The 23,393-nt window shown below is 42.5% G+C and overlaps 3 protein-coding genes across 4 annotated transcripts in view; 2 read left to right on the forward strand and 1 right to left on the reverse strand.

Annotated features, from left to right (window-relative positions):
- Positions 1-23,393, forward strand: part of LOC147831535 (uncharacterized) — a 600,059-nt gene that overhangs the window by 407,519 nt on the left and 169,147 nt on the right. The window lies entirely within an intron of this gene.
- The window catches only part of lrp1ba (low density lipoprotein receptor-related protein 1Ba), a 458,912-nt gene that overhangs the window by 400,605 nt on the left and 34,914 nt on the right, over positions 1-23,393 (reverse strand). The window lies entirely within an intron of this gene.
- Positions 634-5,449, forward strand: LOC147838474 (uncharacterized). The gene is made up of 2 exons (XM_087304130.1): positions 634-1,490; positions 1,593-5,449. Exons 1-2 carry the CDS (start codon positions 814-816, stop codon positions 1,678-1,680), a joined length of 765 nt encoding a protein of 254 aa, XP_087160256.1. The 5' UTR covers positions 634-813; the 3' UTR covers positions 1,681-5,449.

Raw genomic sequence — 23,393 nt, forward strand, 5'->3', positions numbered from 1 at the left:
GCAAGTCAATTTTTGTCAGACTCAAGTCAAGTCGCTGCTTATCTCAAGTTAAGTCGTAGCTTGGTCTAGCAAGTCACTTTCAAGTCAATCAAATTTTTTGTCGATTTTTTTTTTTACTTTTGCTATTTCTTTTGCAATTTCTATTTACATATAACTTTTGGTTTTGTATGTAATGCATAATATATAACAAACGATTATTTATTTAACAAAAACAAGTTATTTCGAGCCATTTAACTCAAGTCCAAGTCAAGTCTCAAGTCATGATAGTCAAGTCCAAGTCAAATCGAGTCTATTTTGGATATTTGTCAAGCAAGTCTCAGGTCCTAAATTCTGCAACTTAAGTCTGACTTAAGTCAAGTCATGTAACTCGAGTCTACCATCTCTGTTCAGCATTGATGTTCAATAAATAATCATAGATAGTAGATAGTGTGCGTTTCCTTAAATTATTTTGAAATCAAGTAATGCACCCCACATTCAAAAATCTCTCACTTATAATATGTGACCATATTTACAGTACTAAACTTGTCAGTGAACTATAAAGGCAAAAAAAATAAATAAATAAATAAAACAAATAAATAAAATAATCATTCATTAATCGTAATCGAGTTAAAATGCTAAAATGCCCTCTGCGTCACTGTCTCCGTTCGGTCACACACTGTGTGCTTGAAGTTTGGACTTGCTATTTACTCGCAATTTAAATCTTAATCATTAAATTCTTCCTCATTCGCTAAGTATTTGTCTCTCCTACTTAGGGTGACCAAACCCTTAATACATTTATACAAACAAAGCTGCTTTAAAAACGGAGAAGCATCGATGGAGGCGTTGGAGCTGGAGCTGGAAGAAGTGGAGTCCCAGATCCGCGCGCTGGTGGTAAGACGGTCGCGGCTACGGGAACGGCTTCTAGCCGTACCTAATGCTAAGGCCGTCTCATCACCTAAGGTACGTGGAAATTACAACCACATCATTCCCTCTACCTCAACCCCGCGTCCTTCTCTGTCCAGGCCCAGCGCACCCGGGGCGCGGCTCAGCCAGGCGTCGTTCACGCCGACACCCGGCTACCACGGCGCCTGGGTGCAGCCGCGCAAGGTGCTTCCCAGATCCCGGGGCAGAACGTCTCCGCCTGTGTTCGAGATCTCCACGGAGAACCGCTTCTCCCCTCTCCGCGAGTCGGGTCCCGATGTGGCCATCATCGGTGACTCGATCGTTCGTCACGTCCGTGCCGCCTCCTCAAAAGGTAATAAAGTACGTACTTTCTGCTTTCCTGGTGCCCGTGTGAAAAATATTTCTACACAGATTCCAACCATCCTGGGCGCTGCCGAGAGCCCTGGTGCCGTTGTCCTCCACGTGGGGACAAACGACACCGGGCTCCGGCAGTCGGAGATCCTGAAGAAGGACTTCAGGAGCCTGATCGAGACGGTTCGACGCACCTCGCCCGCCACGCAGATCATCGTTTCTGGGCCGCTTCCTACCTACCGCCGAGGAAATGAAAGGTTCAGTAGACTTTTAGCTTTGAATGAATGGCTAATAACATGGTGTAAAGAACAGAAATTGCTCTTTGCTAATAACTGGAATCTTTTCTGGGAGCGTCCTAGGCTCTTCCGTCCTGACGGCCTGCACCCCAGTCGAGCCGGAGCTGAACTCCTGTCGGACAACATCTCCAGACTACTTCGCACCATCTGACTAGCAGGTAAAAATTCACAAAATTCACACTATAGCCACCTAGACTCTTGTTCACCCCACTTAAACATCAGTAACGCATATCTGGCGAATCCTATAGAGACTGTGTCTGTTCCTCGTATTATTAGATTAAGAAATAAACGTACTGTGTGCTCCAGGAAAAATCTAGTAAGAATCAAACCAGAAAAACCAGTAGAAAGTGAAAATACAAATTTCGTAAAACTTGGTCTCCTAAACATCAGGTCACTTGCACCTAAAGCACTTATCATTAATGAAATAATAACAGAAAACAATCTTAATGCACTCTGTCTCACTGAAACCTGGCTGAAACAAAATGACTATATAAGCTTAAATGAAGCAACTCCTCCAGGATTCTTATATAAACATGAGGCTCGTCAAACTGGTCGTGGTGGTGGAGTTGCATCAATCTTTAGTGATTTCCTTAATATTAAACAGAGAAACGGACTTATGTTTAGCTCCTTTGAAGTATTATCGCTTAATGTTCAGCTTCCAGATACTATACAAAAACCTATGTTATCTCTCGCTTTAATCACCATATATAGACCCCCAGGACCCTATGTCAAATTTCTAAAAGAATTTTCTGATTTTATTTCTGACTTACTAGTCAAAACTGATAAAATGCTAATTGTAGGTGACTTTAACATCCACATAGATGACGCTAATGATACATTAGGGCTCGCGTTTATGGATTTAATACACTCACTTGGGATAAAGCAAAACGTTGTGGGTCCAACCCATCGCTTAAAGCATACATTAGATCTAATTCTGTCTTATGGAATCGAGGTTATTGACGTAGACATTATACCACAAAGTGATGATATTACAGATCACTACCTCTTACTATATAAGCTATGTTTACCTGAAATCAGCAAACCCGCTCCAATACTCCGCCCTAGTAGAACTATTGTTCCGTCAACTAAAGATGAATTTATAAATAACTTACCTGATCTCTCTCTATTTCGTAATGCACCCGCAAACTCAAATGATCTTGATGTAGTAACCAGCAGTATGGATGCCATCTTTACTAGCACACTAAATACTGTGGCACCCATAAAATTAAAAAAGGCTAGAGAGATTAAAACTATACCATGGTATAATAGTCATACTCGTGCGCTCAAAACAGCAACCCGCGCCCTGGAACGTAAATGGAAAAAAACTAATTTAGAGGTCTTTAGAATTGCGTACAAAGACAGTATGTCCAGCTATAGGAGGGCTCTAAAATCTGCCAGGACCGAGCACCTGCGCAAACTGATAGAAAATAATCATAACAATCCTAGATTTTTATTTAACACCATCTCTAAATTAGCAAATAATCGGTCATCCTTGGAACAAACTACTCCACCGCAAATTAGTAGTGATGACTTCATGAATTTTTTCAGTAATAAAATAGAAGGCTTTAGACAGAAAATAGGAGATGCCAAACTTTCTGCACCGGCTTATACTCCAAATCCTGTAAATATTTCATTAAATCATAATAATAACCTACACTGCTTCAAAATCATAGAACATGAAGAGTTAGTGAAAATTATAAATAGCTCTAAACCAGCTACGTGTATGCTGGACTCAATTCCAACAAAATTACTGAAAGAGCTGCTACCTGCTATAGGAGAACCTCTTCTTAACATTATCAACTCTTCTTTATCTATAGGCCATGTTCCAAACTCTTACAAGCTAGCTGTTATTAAGCCTATTATTAAGAAACCGCAACTAGACACCAACAACTTAGCTAACTATAGGCCTATTTCAAATCTTCCATTTATGTCTAAAATACTAGAAAAAGTTGTTTCCACTCAATTATGCTCTTTTCTGCAGACGAACAATATTTTTGAAGTGTTTCAGTCAGGTTTCAGGGCTCACCACAGTACAGAAACCGCCTTAGTGAAAATAACCAACGATTTACTCTTAGCTGCTGACCGAGGGTGCGTCTCGCTATTAGTTTTACTCGATCTTAGTGCGGCATTTGATACCATTGACCACAATATCCTCATAAATCGCTTAAAGTCTACAGGTGTCCAGGGACAGGCTCTACAATGGTTTAAGTCATACTTAACTGACCGCTACCAGTTTGTAAATCTTAATGGACAGCCTTCACAAATCTGCCCAGTAAAGTATGGGGTGCCTCAAGGATCAGTTTTAGGCCCTTTACTGTTTACAATTTACATGCTACCTATGGGAGACATTATTAGAAGACATGGGATCAGCTTTCACTGCTATGCAGATGATACTCAATTATATATTTCCACTAAACCTGACGAGACGTCTGAACTTTCTAAACTAACTGAGTGTATCAAAGACATCAAAGACTGGATGACCAACAATTTTCTTCTCTTAAACTCAGACAAAACAGAATTATTACTTATTGGGCCTAAATCTTGCACACAGCAGATCTCGCTACTCAATTTACAATTAGAAGGATACAAAGTTAGCTTTAGCTCTACTATAAAAGATCTGGGTGTCATATTAGACAGCAATCTAACTTTTAAAAACCATATATCCCATGTCACAAAAACTGCCTTCTTTCATCTGAGAAATATCGCTAAATTACGAAATATGCTATCCATCTCAGATGCAGAAAAGCTAGTCCATGCTTTTATGACTTCGAGACTGGATTACTGTAATGCTCTATTTGCTGGCTGCCCAGCATCCTCTATTAACAAACTTCAATTAGTGCAAAATGCAGCAGCCAGAGTTCTGACCAGGTCTAGAAAATATGATCATATCACCCCAATTTTATCCTCCTTACACTGGCTGCCTGTTAAATTTCGTATTGAATTTAAAATATTACTTCTCACCTATAAAGCTCTAAATAATCTAGCTCCTGTTTATCTAACCAACCTTCTGTCTCGCTACGAACCAACTCGCTCCTTAAGATCTCAAAATTCAGGGCTTCTGGTAGTACCTAGAATAGCAAAATCAAGTAAAGGAGGTCGAGCCTTCTCTTTCATGGCTCCTACACTCTGGAATAGCCTTCCTGGTAATGTCCGAGGCTCAGACACACTCTCCCAGTTCAAAACTAGATTAAAGACCTATCTGTTTAGTAAAGCATACACTCAGTGCATCACCTAGCAGGTTCCACACTGGCTTCTACATCTTGCTTATATACACTATGAACAGCAGCTACGCTAATTATTCTCTTTATTCTCTATTTTCACCTGGGGATACTCATCCCGAGGTCCTCAGATTAGGCGGAGTCACTGATTGGATCCAAGACCAGCGACGTGATGATCCCAAGGATTCCATATCCGGGACCAGGCCATATCCTGAGCTGCTGCTGCGCTGATGGTCGTGGGGAGTGGAGAACATGTGTCTGATTCCAGCGACGCTCCAGGGACAGACGAGTCTTCATTGAGGCCATCTTCCAGCATAAACCACGGCGAATGAAGTTCTGCACAAGACTTTTGGCCAGCGGAGAAATTAAAATGGTCGTGCCCAACTGAGTCTGGTTCTCTCAAGGTTTTTTTTCTTCACTCCCATCAGGTGAAGTTTTTTTTCCCTCTCCGCTGTCGCCACTGCCTCGCATGGTTCAGGATTGGTAGAGCTACGCATCGATGAATTTGCTCTTCAGTGTTTGAACTCTCAGTAATGATTAAATCACACTGAACAGAGCTAAACTGAACTGAACTGAACTTAAACACTAAAACCTGAACCACACTGTTCCAATTACTATGACCATTTATGTGAAGCTGCTTTGACACAATCTACATTGTAAAAGCGCTATACAAATAAAGCTGAATTGAATTGAATTGAAAACCCTGAGAGTCACTTTTTTCTGTTTTGTAAAAAAATGCACCATTTCTCCCCTCAGCCTGATCAACTTAATCGCATGGCAATTCGAAATGTTATGATCTAGAGTTCATTTTGTATGAATTTATATTAATTTGTACATTCTGGTACAATTTGCTCAGACATTGAGGCATGTCTTCTTTTAAAAATTGTATGTTTTTACACAAATGAACTCACATGAATTCGCCACTTTTCAGACTACGCATAAAATTGTTACATTTCCTCGTGAGATCTGGCTGGGGCCCTCTGTACAGCTACACAATCAAACAAAAGTGTTTTGGAGGGAACCTGGGCCGGTATAATGGCAGGCCTGGCTCTGACGGGACGGGCAGGGGTTCAGACAGGGCAAGATAATGGAGCTTGAGTGGCTCGTGTTGTGGAGAAAATGGCCATCTGCTCCAGAGAGACATTCATGCTGAAAATGCAGATCAACAGAAAGCTGGAGGTTTTGTTGTTTTCTGTGTCAGCTTTTTGTGTGGAGTTAGAAGTTACAGCCAATATTCAGTCAGATGCTTTACAGTATTAGGTTTAATGTTGCTAAATACATTAATATTTAATATACTGTCTCATTTTGATTTATTGCAATTTTTACATACTTAATTTGTCATATTTCAAGTAATATTCATTCATTCATTCGTTAATTTTCTTTTCAGCTTAGTCCCTTTATCAATCAGGGTTCGCCACAGCGGAATGAACCGCAAACTTATCCAGCATATGTTTTACACAGCAGATGCCCTTCCCAGCTGCAACCCAGTACTGGGAAACATTTCAAATAATATACAATAAACGTTCATTCAAAGTTCATTCAATTTATGTAATTATTGTCATTTTACTAGTTTATTTTTATTACTACTCATTACTACTATTTTTAATATTCCATCAATAATTACGATTAATATTATGCATTTTTCTTTAGCTTCTTCTTCTGAAGGTGATGATGATGATTATTATTATTGTTGTTGTTTATATTAATTATAATAATTATCTGTATTTTTTTATTATTTACATTCATAAAAAATAATTAGTAGTAATATTTACTACTAATATTACTACTTAAACTAAAGATTATACTTTTTTTTTTTTGTTTTTATACATAAAATGTTACTTATAATTAAATAAGTAAATGTCCTATGGTAAAAAAAAGGAAATAATAATAAAAATTATTAAATTTTTACTGCTTGTTTTATTATATATATATATATATATATATATATATATATATATATATATATATATATATATATATATATATATATATATATATATATATATATATATATATATATATATATATATGGCTGATTCCAGCGTTATGGACGTGACATTTGCAGTAAAAAAATTAAACGTATATTCTCAGAGAAGGTATATGTTAACAGTATATTGAAAAATATGTTTATATTTTTCTTACCCCTTGACCATGGAGTTCAGGCATCAAAAAAATATCAGTCTATGCAGGTGTTTTATATTTAAAATGACGGCAAAATGAATGCGTTACGGACGTGACAAAAAAAAGACATGAGTTTTGTGAGTTGACATACTTTGTGAAAATTCTGTGAATGAAAATGCAGAAGCCAAAAATATATATAACAGTCAAAAAATAAGGGTTGGCTCTGCATGGAACATATATAATTAATTTTATTTAGTTTTTCATTTTTGCATTATTGAGGAAAAACTATCGTTACGGACGTGACTTGTCTTCGTTACGGACGTGACTGCTGTGAAATTGACAGTTGACACATTATGAAAATCAGATAAATGCTTTCAAAACTTGACCAAATACCTATTTGTGGATATCTGTTGGGTGTGTAAACCAATAAACTTTAACCTCTGAGACATCTGAATGGTAAGGTTGCACAATTAATCAAACTTAAATAGATATCACCTTGTTATATTTAATTCGTATTATGGCATGTGTGTTGTTAAAGGTTAACGCACGTTCGAACGTTCAAAACTCAATTCGGTAACAATGTTGCATGCTAACATGGTGGTTTTATACTCTGAATAATATAGAATTGATAATAAACATAATCAGCTATAATGGGCCTATAGCAGGCTCCTAAAGTTAGTGTTTCCAGACAAACCTGAATTAAATCATTGCCCGACTGTTGCGCAAGACCGTGTCTACGTGGAGAATAATTAAAATCTAGTTTAGTCACAGATATGGCAATATTATATTTGACAAAGTTTATTTTAGTTTATTCTAGTTAATGTGTTAGTTAATGGAATAAATAATTTAATTTCTCCACTCGCGCTTGCTTTCTTTTTCTCGTCGGCAGTCACTTCAGGACAGGTTGCAAAAAGTTCATACGCACCAGGGTGAGAGAGAAAACTTTAAAACTTAAGAAAGGTTTTGTGTAGGCTATGTTAAACCAGCATAGAAAAATAGTCATTGGTTGTAGGCATGTACGATGGATGACTATAATGTTTATATTTTTAGGCTATAGTTTATAACCGATTGTGTAAAATATTGAATTAAATATTTACAGCTGCAGGTCCTATCGATTTTCTAACAAATTTAATACTCATATAATGTAGTTAAAGCTTAGATCAATATCAAGATTTTATTCTTATTTTATTCTTATTCTTATTAAAATAATTTTAATAAGCACTCAAGCGCATTTGCCGGGTGCTGGAAATCTTTGAAAATGTTTCAATTTTAATGTAGGCTATAGCCAATTTTCAAGCTTTGAAAGTGCTTAGATTTTGGATAAAGGGCTTGGAAAATGAATTGTGTCGCTTTGATAAAATTATCTTTATAAATAGTTATTTAATTAATGAAATAAAAAACATATTTATGCTCTGCATGAAATGAAAACTCCGCTGTGGCCTGACCCGCGGCGTGCGCATCTTGAGCAGTGGGAAAAGACCAAATGCATGGAGGTTATTGATTATGCGCCTTGCTCGCCTCGCGTTTTGTCATTGCGCGCTTTGTGCGCTCCAGAAGAAAAGCATGTTACCTCAGTGGCGTCTTTCATTCTTCAATCAAACGAAAGCAGAGGCGGGGTTTCCTTGGAGGTGACAGCAGTGTCAAGATGACTACGGCGAACTTTTTGATGACGAAGAGACTTGTGGTCGCTGTTTTTAAGTCATCCAAAGTTGTATGACTTTACAAATCTTGAATTTCATAATGTTATTTAAAAAATTCAATTATGAAAACATTGACAGCAACACTCGCGCACAATAGACCAGCTGATTCAGTTGCTATCTATAGTGACATTCAAAAGAGCACCGTGCTTCTTTTCTTCTTGTCAACATAAAATGCATTGCGGAGCGCCTCACGTCTCTGCAATGAAGAAGCGCGTTCGTTGTGATAGGCTTCTGTGAGCAACACATATTTGTTAACTCGCATGACAGTAACACGTGCAAACACACGTGCTTACAGATGTTTTTTGCCAAAAAAGCAAAATGAAAGAAGGATATTCTGGCCACAGTTTGACACAGGAGTTGACGAACCAGCGCTGATCCTGGTCGTCTGTGCTGCCTGGAGCCGCGTCATAAACTCAACTAGGCATATTCATGATTTAATGCAGACTACAATCAACAAACCACCCTTTTTTCCATTTGGAAAATAACAGTTATTAATAGTTCTTATATACATTTTAAATAGCCTAATCTACAAATCAAACAAAGACAAATATTTTATGATAACTTCGCACCAAACTGATGCTTTCATTTTACAGCTTATAAAACATGTATGCAAATTAATGCAGTATCACATGTAAATAACAAAATTGTTATATGCTTAGCCTATACTTTACAAAATGTATAGGTTCAAAGCCTTATGGTTCATTGTTATCTTTCACTATAGGCAGCGCGTGCGCACATGAACCGCAAGTAAGACGGAGGAAATAGGTTAAGTCATAATCATAATTAAGATATAATTTTTAAACTAATGACTTCTATTAAAAATGTTGACAGGTTTTGTAATATTATAACAGCGAAGCATTAATTGATTGCATTTTTTTTCGTAAGGTAGCCTAATATTTAATTGACGGAAAAAACACGATTGGACAAACAGCCTATGCCGGTTCTTAAAAAGGATTCAATGTTTTCGTTTTGTAATCTTAATTTGTCATTCAAGTGAAAAAGATCTAGAGCAGGATTTATTTATTTATTTATTTTTTGTTAGTTTATTCAGTTTTTCTATGCTGCTAAAAAACACTGCAGGTGCGTGAATATGCTCGTTCTGTATGCTGTTCGCATGTTAAAATAACCTAAATCAGTATTTTAAAATGCAATATTTAATGTGTCAGACAAAATAGGCACGTCAATTTTTTTTATTAAATAATATTTTGATATTAATCTGTTAACGGTTAATATTCGGTTAACCAGCGGTTGTTTGTTGGCAAAATGAATCGAAATCAGCATTCCTAGTTTGGCATAAATTGTATCTCAACTATTTGATCTATTATTTGACAGTCAGTTACCCTATCTACAAAAGAAACAAGAAGTGCTTCAACACAAGGTGCTGCATCGCAAAAACACCAAGATTATGCGCCAATTATGGCAATATGTAAAATGTTGTTTTCTTATTAAACATTTATTTCTGAAATGTTACTAAAGTGGTTTATAGTTAAATGAAATGTTCAGTTCTTGATATAACATATGGATGTTATGTAATGTAAGTCAGTAATTGTAATGCAGCATCATAATGAACAAATATGCGCTAGTCATTGGCTTATATTAATAAGGAGTTCAAAAATGGTCACGTCCGTAACGCAAAATTGTGGTTGTTTAGAGCAAAGACCTGAGATGAGTTGGCGATCATAATTAGTATGGACATATTTTGGCTTTGTATACAAAGTTTCATTTTATTTGTTATAATATTTATTCCACAATATAAACTTTTTCATTAAATCGTTACGGACGTGACACGTGACCGAAGCTGCGTGATGTCTTAAATATGTAGCTCATAAATCAAAAGGGCAATAATGTTATGAAAAAGTAAGGATAATTATTTATACTACAGACTCCAATCCTTCTGCAGAATGATTACTGTTAACATAAAGCATGGAAAAGGTGAGTCTTTAACCCCTTTTTTGAAAGCACGAAAAGTGGTTGGATGATAATGAAAATTACCATTGGCACAATCCTCATATTTCATGGATAAACAAAACAATTTCCTTAAAAATTCAACAAGAGCACATCATTACAATAAAATATAGACCTTAATAAGCAAATTGAAATAGGTTTTGTTATTTTGGTCAAAAGTTTATTTTTCCATGATAAGGTTGACATTTTCATGGAATTGCTCATATATATATATATATATATATATATATATATATATATATATATATATATATATATATATATATATATATATATATATTAATGCATGCAGCTTCTTTTATATTCATTCATTCATTCATTTTCTTCTCAGGTTAATCCCTTTATTGATCTGGGGTCGCCTCAGCGTAATGAACCGCCAACTTATCCGGCACATGTTTTACGCAGAGTATGCCCTTCCAGCTGCAACCCATATATAGGAAATTCACCTGTACAGTCTGTCTTTGGACTGTGGGGGAAACCGGAGCACCCGGAGGAAACCCACCTGAACGCAGGGAGAACATGCAAACTCCACACAGAAATGCCAACTGAAAAGCATAAGAAAATACATAGGCCTACATATAGACACTGTATGCATGTATAGGTGCATGTGTAAAACGAATTATATTTAATTATTATGTATCACCTTTTTAGGCTAAATGCTACACGATTTCATGGAGAATTTCATGGGAATTACATTCCTGGCTGCACAAACTTGTACCTAAAACACTTCCACTTCAACATATTTTCAACTGTAAAGTTTATACGAACTGCACAAATCACTGTGTCTGCAAAAAAAAAAAAAACGGACACCGATCCATGCAGATCTGTCAATAAAATCCTGTCCTTATTTACAGAGCCAAGACACCTCCCGTGAGGGACTCCGCAGTGCCCTTAGCGGACATAATTCCTGCTATCATCATCATCATATCCATAACCATCAGGAGCAGCCTTTTCAAACACGGTCAGACCGCAGTCACTTACCGGCCCCGGTCAGCAGTGATGGGCCCCGCCGGGCGGCTCTGAGTCCGCTAATGTGCCGTTGCGTAAGATCCATAACAGCGCTCTCGAGTGTTCTTGGGAAAACGCAGATCCATTATCTCCGTGCTTTATTACGGCTAATTAAAACGTAAGGACAATAGGGTCGTTCAGTCTTCCCGAGGCCTCCGGCAACGCACTGAATGTGTACTATTCGGCGCCTCACCTGTCAAAAAGACCCTCTTCACCCGCTTTATTCGTATTCAGCTCCTGTTGCGGGATGAAATACGACTTGGTGAGTTTGTGAAGGTTAATTGCGAACTTAAAAGCTCTTAATGACGTCCAGTAATGCAGGGGAGCAAGAGTTTATGTCCATATTAGCTCAAGAGTCCAACTTAAAAGCGGACTCGTGTCGTATGCACCTGCAAACTGGATTATATAAATACTGTCATAAGTATGCTAGTATGCACTCGTCCCACATTAGTTTAGGTGCACTTATAAGTCAATTTATTTTTGATGCATTGTGTGGCAAGCCGTTTTTACATTTAATCTCTATAGGCCTAGCTTTCTATGCAACATATCAGGCTATATTTTTCCATTAGTAGGCTACAGATTTATTAGCTAGGGCTTATTCTTTGGGTACTACCGTTTATTATTTCCGTACTAGTTAGACAACGATTTTAGCTATTCACCCACTGTATTCATATTTAGCTCATGCTGCGGGATGAAATTCGACTTGGTGAGTTTGTGAAGAAGGATAGTTGCGAACTTTAAAAGCTCTTAACGACGTCTAGTAATGCTGGGAGGCAAGAGTTTATGTCCATATTAGCACAAGAGACAGAAAAACTGGCTAGCGGACTCGTGTCGGACGCACCTGAAAACTGGATTATATAAATACTGTCCGCTCAAGTACGCACTCATATTACATTAGTTCAGGTGCACTTATAAGTTAACTTATTTTTGCTGCATTGTGTGGCAAGCCGTTTTACATTTAATCTCTAAACTAAACCATAGGCATCTATTTGTATGCTACTAATAGGCTAGTATTTCATTGGTACTGATTTATTAGCTGTACTAGGGCCTATTCTATGGGAACTAGCGCTTATTCTTTCTGTACTAGTTAGACAATCATAAGCCTGCTCAAATTAAATATAAAATATTAGTCATTAAAGTCTGCATAAAAACAAAATTTAATGTTTTTTTGCTAGCGCACATTTTATGTGCAAGTTAATCCACTGAAAAAACTAAAAATCTAAATATTTGCTTCCATTCTGGAATATCGCATCTTCTTGTGACCAGGGTGCAAATTATACATTGACGATCAGGTAGGCTCAACTTTTTGGTAATGTTAACGTTAGTCTGAGTATTACATGCTTCGGTGAATCACATTTATTTGACTAATTTAATCTCATTTATCAATAAAACATATTTAAGTTTTCAGTGTTTTGTGTGATATTTAATGTGTTCTGACCTACAGTATCCTCTCAACTATTCCAGAGTTTACTGTAGGTCAAACTATAAAACTATGCATCTAATTTGACTTTACTTTTAGGCTACATGTAGAAACAAACTGCTATTTTACAAGAAAAGTGTCTTGTGAACACTTATGTTGTCTATAGGTGCTCTGATCTGATGGTTTCAGATTGATAAATAACTTTTTTTCTTGCATAAAATGACTGTGGATTCACAACTGTTATATAGGTGATCAAATGTATACTTATATTATCTGTTATTTTCATTTTTAATATTGTCTTTTAAGATTCAGATCAGAGCAAACTCTCCATTCCCCCCCATACTTGTTGTTTTGATGTCCATCGAATATTAATAATGAGGGTCAATCCACCCCAAAACCCCTTATAATTTGCACCCTGCTTGTAAAGTCAGTTTGGAATCTTGGGTGAAAAACGTTTAGCCATGTTCCTTTAAATCTTAGTTTGAAAGTGAAAGATGAGCGTATGAGCACAAAAAGAAACCCAGATTCAGTTGAAAATATCTCATCACACTGAAATAAAAGTTTGCAGAAACATGGCATCTCCGCCGTCAAGAAGACCCTCTTCACCCACATTATCCATATTCAGCTCATGTTGCAGGTTGAAATACAGCTTAGACAGTTTGTGAAGGTTAATTGCGAACTTTAAAAGCTCTTAATGACGTCTAGTAATGCAGGGGAGCAAGAGAATGCACATATTAGCACAAGAGCCAGCAAAGGTTGCCTTGTGTCGGACGCACCTGCAAACTGGATTATATAAATACAGTCCGCACAAGTATACACTTGTCCCACATTGTTTCAGGTGCTTTCATAGCTCTTAAGTCAACTTACTTTTGCTGTTTTGTGTGGCAAGCTGCATCATCAAGCAGCATAATGAGCTGTTTTTAATGTCTAAAAATGAATGGAAGTGAGTGAGACTGGAAGTCTCAAGCCAAAAAGATTCAAATGGATGCGCCCGCTCATACACAAAGAATAAGGTCAATAGGAGTCAGATATTGCTTAAAATATGTGCTAGAAAGACTGTAAACACGCAGGTTGTGAACTCTAGTTAAAGAGGACGAGTGCGGTGGCAAAGTAGGTGAAATCGGTTTGTATGAGTTCAGTGTCCTTCATGAGACCCTGTTTCTTTGAACCCCCTTTGTGCCAAATAAAAAAAGGAAACGTATAGGGGAAATAAGGATTAAATAATGTATATCATAGACTGAACACAAATAATTTGAGTTCAGTACTAGTTGTTTATGTATACTGACTGATTACCATGTATATACTGTAGATCCAATATAAATTAAACATTTAACCAAGAATATTTCAATTTGCATGATTTGTTTTTGTATAGACCATTTTGAGTGATGTAAATAAAAACAATGGTCGCAATGTATTTCTTGTTTTACATTTTTAATTTCTATACCTTCCAAGAATCCAAAAAGAGCCACATATTGAAAAATAATGTTATGACAGCTGTTTTAACATTAAGTTATGATGGAATTGCCTCTTGTTACTGTTATGAAATAGTTTGATAACGAGCAGGAAATGTTTATGAGCCAATGAATGACGTGACCACATTGAAATGGTCTATATCAGTGGTTCTAAAACTTGTTTCATCAAGTACCACCTCAGAAAAAAATGTCTCTCCAAGTACCACCATAATGAGCAGTATTGAAATACAGTAGCGTAGTAGGCCCAGTAAAGAAGTTACAGGTCTGTACAGTTCAAAAACGTGGCAGATTAATTCCTATTATTGAGAATATTTATTATTATCAGCCGCTTTAAACATTATAAATATGTTGGACATTAACACTGTACTGTGCATACATGTAAAAAACAAACAAACTAACTAAATTAAACGTCAACGTTTATATTGAAATGTGTTTTTAAAAGTAAAAAATGGTAGGCTACTGTTCGTAAAACGGAATAAAATAAAATAAAATAAAAACACTCCTGTTCTTAAATATAAATATTTAACATATTCATCTGGGGCTGTTGCTTGGACCTCATAAATATAGGCTATATGTCATCACATTTATATACAAACCGCGTACCACTAGAAGGAAGCCCACGTACCACTAGTGGTACACAAAACCAAACTTTGAGAACCACTTCTTTATATAAAACATAGTAAAAAATATTTGATGATAATTTTACATCATTAATCTGCTTTTCTCTGAAGTTTTATCCAATTTACTTAGTCACCATGACAACATAACACAAAAAACCCTGAAACGACTGCATAAATCAGAAACAGCTTTGCTTTTCAAATAATACAAAAGTTTTAATAGAGAGATTAAAGTGACTCCTTTTATAAAAGAATAAGCTTCCACATTTAAATCTGAACAAAAGTAGCCTTATTTGCATCCAATTAAAGAGCCATCCTTTTTTTTCAATAATAACAATAATAATAATAATTTCACCGTTCAATTTCACTGTTCAACAAGGTACTGGGAAGATTCCTCAGAGATTTTGGTCCATATTGACATGATAGCATCACGCAGTTGCTCCAGATGTGTTGGCTGCACATCCATGACGTAAATCTCGCATTCCACCACATCCCAAAAGTGCTGTATTGGATTGAGTTTTGGTGACTATGGAGGCCATTTGAGTACAGTGAACTCATTGTCATGTTCAAGAAACCAGTCTGAGATGATTACACTTTGACTATAAAGAGATGGACATGGTCAGCAACAATACTTAGGTAGGCTGTGGCGTTGACGCAATGCTTAAATGGTACTAATGGGCCCAAAGTGTGCCAAGAAAATATATCCCACACCATCACACCACCACCACCAGCCTAAACCGTTGATACTAGGCAGGATGGATCCATGCTTTCATGTTGTTGACGCCAAATTCTGACCCTACCATCCGAATGTCGCAGCAGAAATCGAGACTCATCAGACCAAGCAACATTTTTCCAATCATCTATTGTCTAATTTTGATGAGTCTCTGTAAATTGTAGCCGCAGTTTCTTATTTTTAACTGACAGGAGTGGAACCAGGTGTGCTTTTCTGCTGCTGTAGCCCATCTGGCTCAAGGTTGGATGTGTTGTGCATTCAGAGATGCTCTTCTGCATACCTCGGTTGTAACGAGTGGTTATTTGAGTTATTGTTGCCTTTCTATCAGCTCAAACCAGTCTGGCCATTCTCCTCTGACCTCTGGCATAAGCAAGGCATTCTCTGCAAACCCTAGAGATAGTTGTGCTTTAAAATCCCAATAGATCAGCAGTTTCTGAAAAACTCAGACCAGCCCGTCTGGCACCAACAACCATGCCGCATTCAAAGTCACTTAAATCACCTTCCAGATTCTGATGCTGGGTTTGAACTGCAGCAGATCATCTTGACCATGTCTACATGCCTAAATGCATTGAGTTGCTGCCATTGGCTGATTAGAAACTTGCATTAATGAGCATTTGGTGTACCTAATAAAGTGGCCAGTGAGTGCCTGCAAAACGTTCGAGGTTACAGAAGTAACCCTTCGTTCCCCGAGGAGGGGAACGGAAGTGCCATGAATGGGAGGATTCGGATCAGAAGCCGCTTATCTGGAGAGTATTGAACGGGCCAATGAATGAAATTAATTGGCAGCGTAAGCTTGCGCAGGTGTGCGACATCTGCAATCATCTCAGCATATAAGCACACCTGAAGCCAGCAGACGCCATCCTTTTAAGCTGAAGAGACTTTCAAACAGCTAAGGGACAGTCATTATGGCGACGGAATATGGCACTTCCGTTCCCCTCCTCGGGGAACGAAGGGTTACTTCTGTAACCTCGAACGTTCCCCTTCGGTTGGGGAACTTCAGTGCCATGAATGGGAGAATATGGAAAGCGCCATAATGACTGCACCTTACCAACACCCCCGATGAGGAGATAGTCAAGCAAGCGTGACGCACCCACATCATGGGGGGCGCGGTCCTCCAACGTGTCCCTGGCCCTAATTTATCCTACTTCAACAGAAGTTTTACGGATTTAGATATATTTTTTGGGAAGTCGTGAGCATCTAGATAATTCTAGGAAATACGACAGTACGTTGGGAAGCGTGCAATCCCGATAGGGAGGACGCTGCGGAGGCCATCCGTTACCCAAGGGGGGGATAGATGGCAGAATTTACCTATGGACTAGCCCTAAAAAGGGGGAGTACGCATAGCAAAGAGTGGTTAGCGGAGAGGGAAGACACGGGTCCGCCCAGGGGGGGGACTTAACCGTGGCGGAATAAGCATATGGGATCGCCTAGTGGGGATCACGCATAGCAGGCACCTATACCCAAAACGCGGGCTGACCAGCGGGCAGACCTACAACGTAGTGGGCCAGCAAGTGACTCCTCCGCTGAGTCAGTGCTGGGGGCCACGGAGGAATCTGCAGGGCTCACCTGACGGGGAACTTTACTGACAGATAAAAAAGGCGCACGTACCTCCGTGTTAGGGAGAATGGCGCAGCAAGCGTGTTTCAACACCCTACCGAGTTGTCTCCTCAATCACCAAAGGGTTACCTAATACCCTTGAGGAAACCGGCTCCACTCGCAGATTGTAAAACCTTGCAAATGTGTTGGGTGTCGCCCAGCCCGCAGCTCTACAGATGTCTGTTAGAGAGGCGCCGCGTGCATGCGCCCAAGAGGATGCAACGCTCCGAGTGGAGTGTGCACGTACTCCCGGGGGACACGGCTGACCTCGACTCGAATAAGCGAGTGAAATGGCATCCACAATCCAGTGGGATAATCTTTGTTTCGATACGGCACTTCCCTGCTGCCGACCGCCATAACAGACAAAGAGCTGCTCAGATGATCTAAAATTCTGAGTACGGTCCACATAAATGCGCAGAGCGCGAACTGGACAAAGTAAAGAAAGGGCTGGGTCTGCCTCCTCCGGGGGCAGCGCTTGCAGGTTCACTACCTGATCTCTAAAGGGGGTGGTAGGAACCTTGGGCACATAACCGGGGCGGGGTCTCAGGATAACGTGAGAGTAATCCGGCCCGAATTCCAGGCACGAGTCACTGACCGAAAATGCCTCCAGGTCCCCGACCCTCTTGATGGAGGCCAACGCAACCAGCAGAGCTGTCTTCAGGGACAGAAATCTTAGAGATACTGATTCGAGTGGCTCAAAGGGATCGGATCGCAGACTCGTGAGAACGAGGGCGAGATCCCAAGAGGGCATGAGAGGGGGGCGAGATGGATTAATTCGCCTAGCACCCCTAAGGAACTGGATGACCAGGTTATGCTTTCCCACGGTGCCGCCAGCTACCGCGCTATGATAAGCGGAGATGGCGGCCACGTAAACCTTGAGAGTGGAGGGCGACAGCCTGCTGTCCAACTTCTCTTGAAGGAAAGAGAGCACAACACTAATCTGGCAATTTCGGGGGTCTTCTCTGCGAGAGACGCACCATTCAGTGAATAGACTCCACTTCAGGGCGTAGGCGCGCCTCGTGGAGGGGGCTCTAGCCTGAGTGATGGTATTAACCACCGCAGTCGGTAGGTTACCTAAGTCTTCCTCGCGTCTAGGGACCACACGTGGAGGTTCCAAAGATCGGGGCGAGGGTGCCAGATGGTGCCCTGTCCCTGAGAGAGTAGGTCCTCTCTCAAAGGGATCCGCCAGGGGAGGGCCGTCGCGAGGAGTGAGAGCTCTGATATCCAGGTCCGGTTGGGCCAAAGGGGCGCAACTAGCAGAACCTGTTCCTCGTCCTCCCTGACCTTGCACAGAAACTGCGCGAGCAGGCTCACTGGGGGAAACGCATACTTGCGCATGCCCCGAGGCCAGCTGTGGGCCAGTGCATCCGTGCCGAGAGAGCCCTCGGTCAGGGAAAAAAACAACTGGCAGTGAGCGTTCTCGGGGGAAGCAAACAGATCGATCTGGGCCTCCCCGAATCGCGCCCATATCAGCTGAACAGACTCGGGGTGGAGTCTCCATTCTCCAGGGCGTAACAGCTGTCGTGAGAGCGCATCGGCTGCACGATTGAGCGTGCCTGGGACGTGAATGGCGCGCAGCGATTTCAGCCGCGGGTGACTCCAGAGGAGCAGACGGCGGGCGAGCTGAGACATGCGGCGAGAGCGCATACCCCCCATGCGGTTGATATACGCCGCCGCCGCCGTACTGTCCGTCCTGACCAGCACGTGTTGCCGCTCCAGCACCGGTAAAAAGCGGTGGAGAGCGAGGAACACTGCCAACAGCTCTAGGCGATTGATATGCCAATGCAGCTGGGCACCCTTCCAGAGGCCCGCAGCCGCATGCCCGCGACACACGGCCCCCCAACCCGTGTTGGAAGCGTCTGTTGAAACAACAACATGGCTGGACGCCTGTCCTAGAGGCACACCGGCCTGTAGGAACGAGGGGTCGTTCCAAGGGCTGAGGGCGCGGCGACACAGCGCAGTAACCGAGACCCGGTGTGTGCCCGCGTGCCATGCGCGTCTGGGGACCCGATCGTGAAGCCAGTGCTGAAGTGGTCTCATATGGAGCAACCCGAGCGGCGTGACGGCGGCTGCGGATGCCATATGCCCCAGGAGCCTCTGAAAGAACTTCAGTGGGACCACTAGTTTGCTGTCGAGCTCCCTCAGACAGTTCAGCAACAGGCGAGCGCGTTCCTCGGAGAGGTGCGCTACCATGGTGATCGAGTCCAGCTCCATCCCGAGAAAAGAAATCCTCTGCACGGGGGCGAGTTTGCTCTTTTCTCGGTTGACCTGAAGCCCCAGTAGGCGGAGATGCCGAAGCACCTCGTCCCTGTGCATAATCAATTGCTCCCGCGAGTGGGCTAAAATCAGCCAGTCGTCGAGATAATTGAGTATGCGAATGCCCGCGAGCCGAAGGGGCGCTAGGGCACCCTCCGCGAGTTTGGTGAAGACCCGCGGAGACAGAGAGAGCCCGAAGGGGAGGACCTTGTACTGCCACGCTCGACCCTCGAACGCAAACCGCAGAAATTGGCGGTGGCGTGGAAGAATGGAGACATGGAAATACGCGTCCTTCAGGTCTATGGCTGCAAACCAATCCCGAGGACGAACGCATTGGAGAATGCGCCTCTGCGTGAGCATTCTGAACGGCAGCTTGTGCAGACAGCGGTTCAAAACGCGCAGATCTAGGATTGGCCGTGACCCACCGCTCTTTTTGGGTACGATGAAGTATGGGCTGTAAAACCCACTCTCCATCTCGGCTGGAGGAACCGGCTCGATTGCACCCTTCGCCAGGAGGGCAGCAATCTCCTCTCGCAAGACAGGGGCGGACAGGGGGTTGACCCTGGAGAAATACACGCCCGTAAACTTGGGGGGCCGTTTCGCGAACTGAATCGCGTAACCGAGTCTGATTGTGCGTATGAGCCACCGCGAGGGGCTGGCCCGCGCTAACCAGGCAGGCAGAGCCCTCGCTAATGGAGTCATCGCTACAATCGCTGACGTACCAGCGGTGGGGCAGTGCGGAGTGGGTGTGCTGATCCGGGAAGCACGAGGGTCCCGCGGAAAAGCTGGAGGAGAGCGATTCGCTCTGGCTCCGCACCCTGACTCCGGAGAGGGGGCTGGAGGGCTGAGGGAAGGGAGACCGTCCCCCCAGCGCTCGTGAGCCACTGGCGAAGCACGTAGAGTCTGCGAGCCGGAAGGCAGCGCGTCCCGGACTGGCAGAACTCGTGCAGTCACATCCGGGGAAGGGAAAAAGTGCTCTTTTACTGATGTTTTGGTGGCACTGAAAAGTACCGTTGTTATCGGGGCCCCGCCCTCCAGCGGGGAAAGAGCAAGTTTCCTCTTCTCCGGATGGCCTGTCTCAGGGACGCTTCGCGGTCCGTTTACCGGACTTAACGGCGCCCTGGGCAGGAGGGGCTGCCTGCTTTCGAGGTGAACGCCGCGCCCGCTTGGCCGGAGGCGCAGGCGGGGGCGGGGCAGCACTCGTTGGCGGGCGCCCTCGGCGAGGAACAGCGGAGGTGGATGGCTCGGCGGGCGGAGCGGGCTTACGGCCACGCCGATAGATGACATTGCCCATCGCATCCGACTGCTCTTTCACCGCCTTGAATTCCTGGGTGAATTCACCGACGGTGTCGCCGAACAGGCCAGCCTGGGATATGGGCGAGTCAAGAAAGCGAACTTTGTCAACGTCGCGCATATCGGCCAGGTTTAGCCAGAGGTGGCGTTCCTGAACCACAAGTGTGGACATCGTCCTCCCCAGCGCACACGCGGCGGACTTAGTAGTCCGAAGAGCATAGTCGGTCGCGGTGCGCAGCTCATGTAATAAGCTTGGGTTGGACCCGCCCTCGTGCAGCTCGGCCAGCGCCTGCGCTTGGTAGCGCTGGTAGGTGGCCATCGCGTGCAAAGCAGAAGCAGCCTGGCCCGCAGCCTTATAAGCTCTGGCTCCGAGGGAGGCAGACAACCTACAGGCTTTGGACGGGAGGCGGGGCAAACCCCGCCACGTAGAGGCGCCGCGCGGACAAAGATTGACCGCGATAGCGCGCTCCACTGACGGGATCGCCTCATACCCCCTGGCAGCTCCGCCGTCAAGGGCGGTGAGGGCGGAGGCACTCGCAGCACGGGCAGAGAAAGGTGCCCTCCAGGACTGCGTGAGCCTACTGTGCACTTCCGGGAAGAAGGGGACGAGAGGCTTCGAAGGCTTCGCCTTCTGGTCCTCTACGTAGCACCCATCTAGTCGGTCCGGCCGCGGAGCTGGGGGATAAACCATCTCCAACCCCACGGCCGAAGCAGCCCGGGAAAGCACGGCTAACATGTCCGCTTCAGGATCCGATTTGACAGCGCTCACCTGCCCGGAGGGGGCGAGCGGGTCCGGATCTTCGTCGGACAGTGAAAGCCCACCCTCCGATGCCGCGGAGGACATCTGATCTCCGGTGTCAGCGAGTGTGAGAGCTACCATCTGGTTAGACGGATCACTCTCACCACCCGAAGCTTGGATGGAGCGCCGTGAGGAGCGAGAGGTCCGCGAGCCCGTGGGCGGCGGATTAGCTCCCGCTGAAACCCTCAGATCTGCCCGAGCGCCCGCTGCTTTTTTAGAACAGGAGGCAACTGGGGTGGCTCGCTCTCTTGCGAAAGTTAGCCGCGATCTTAGCTGTGCAACGGTCATGGCATCGCAATGACGACATGAACCGCCCGCGAGCACCGCATTAACATGCTGGACCCCCAAACATGCAATGCAGTGATCGTGTCCATCATCCGGAGACAGGAAACCCCCGCATCCAGAAACGCACAGTCGGAGCGCCATCCTGAAAAGGACGTGCTGCACGACTGTGTTGCTCTTTTAGGAAAGTTGCAACTATACGCACCGCTCTGGAGGACCGGACCCAAAGAACCGCAGGCAAGGGAGTAACCCAGCTCGACCGTCTGCCACCGCGAAGACCCACTCTGGACCGGGAGACACACTCGTTCGCTCTGAAGTGCTGATCAGCAAGAGGAACCCTCATCGACTCACTCAGAAAGGATCTGAAGCGAAAAGGATGGCGTCTGCTGGCTTCAGGTGTGCTTATATGCTGAGATGATTGCAGATGTCGCACACCTGCGCAAGCTTACGCTGCCAATTAATTTCATTCATTGGCCCGTTCAATACTCTCCAGATAAGCGGCTTCTGATCCGAATCCTCCCATTCATGGCACTGAAGTTCCCCAACCGAAGGGGAACTAACATTATTATTGAAAGAATTCAGTTTTCAAAAAAAAGAAAAATGTTCATTTAAGTGAATTAAGTAATTAATGAATGAATACTAGTCTTTTTATCCACTAAAGTTGTATCCAATTTTACTTTCCCATGACAACTGCAAAAAATAAAAACATTGCTAAAAACACAATTTTAAAAAGATCAAATAAACTACTTTTTATGAAAATATCAAGATTCCACATTTAAAATCCACCAAAGAAACTGGAGAACACATATGCCTTTTTTTACTGCTATTTCAGCATAAATCACACCTTGACAGGGACATAAAATGACCCACTTGTAGGCAAATATGAAATGGCACGACTTGACAAGATCATTTGTTCCCATTTAATTTGGCAGGGATGCAAATAATGTGTGATATAAACAGCCAGAGGCAAAGTCAATACTATCAGCATCAGCTACAAGAAAAACACAGACCGCCATGATAAACAAGCAGCTGAATGTGTCTCGTAAACACATCTGAATATCAGAGATTGTTTTCTTCAGCACCATGGACAGCAGCAACTGATTCTGCTGACAGATACAGAAATACAGATGTGTGTATATATTATATAACACAGAGAGGGAAAAATGAAGTGATAAATAAATAAGCAGCAGGCTTTCAGCAGTTATTCTAGTATTAAAGTGAAACGCACACACATATATATAGCTCTGGTTGAGTTCAGTGCTTTTGAAAATAGTTTTGGTCGTTTGTCTTCATTAACAGTTATACAAATATGAAAATGTTCATGGCAAACTTTGTGTGACGGTAATCATTTTAAGTAGACGCTGGGAAAATGGGAAAAGAACAA

The sequence above is a fragment of the Danio rerio genome, chromosome 22 (genome assembly GCF_052040795.2).
Source record: "Danio rerio strain M-AB ecotype USA chromosome 22, GRCz13ab, whole genome shotgun sequence".
Classification (NCBI taxonomy): domain Eukaryota; kingdom Metazoa; phylum Chordata; class Actinopteri; order Cypriniformes; family Danionidae; genus Danio; species Danio rerio.

What these genes read in the sequence shown, in the direction of transcription:
- LOC147838474 (XM_087304130.1), top strand. Translation starts at nt 814, where the DNA reads ATGGAGGCGTTGGAGCTGGAGCTGGAAGAAGTGGAGTCCCAGATCCGC. An exon ending in TACCGCCGAGGAAATGAAAG is followed by an intron (nt 1,491 to 1,592) that starts GTTCAGTAGACT and finishes GGAGCGTCCTAG; the next exon opens with GCTCTTCCGTCCTGACGGCC.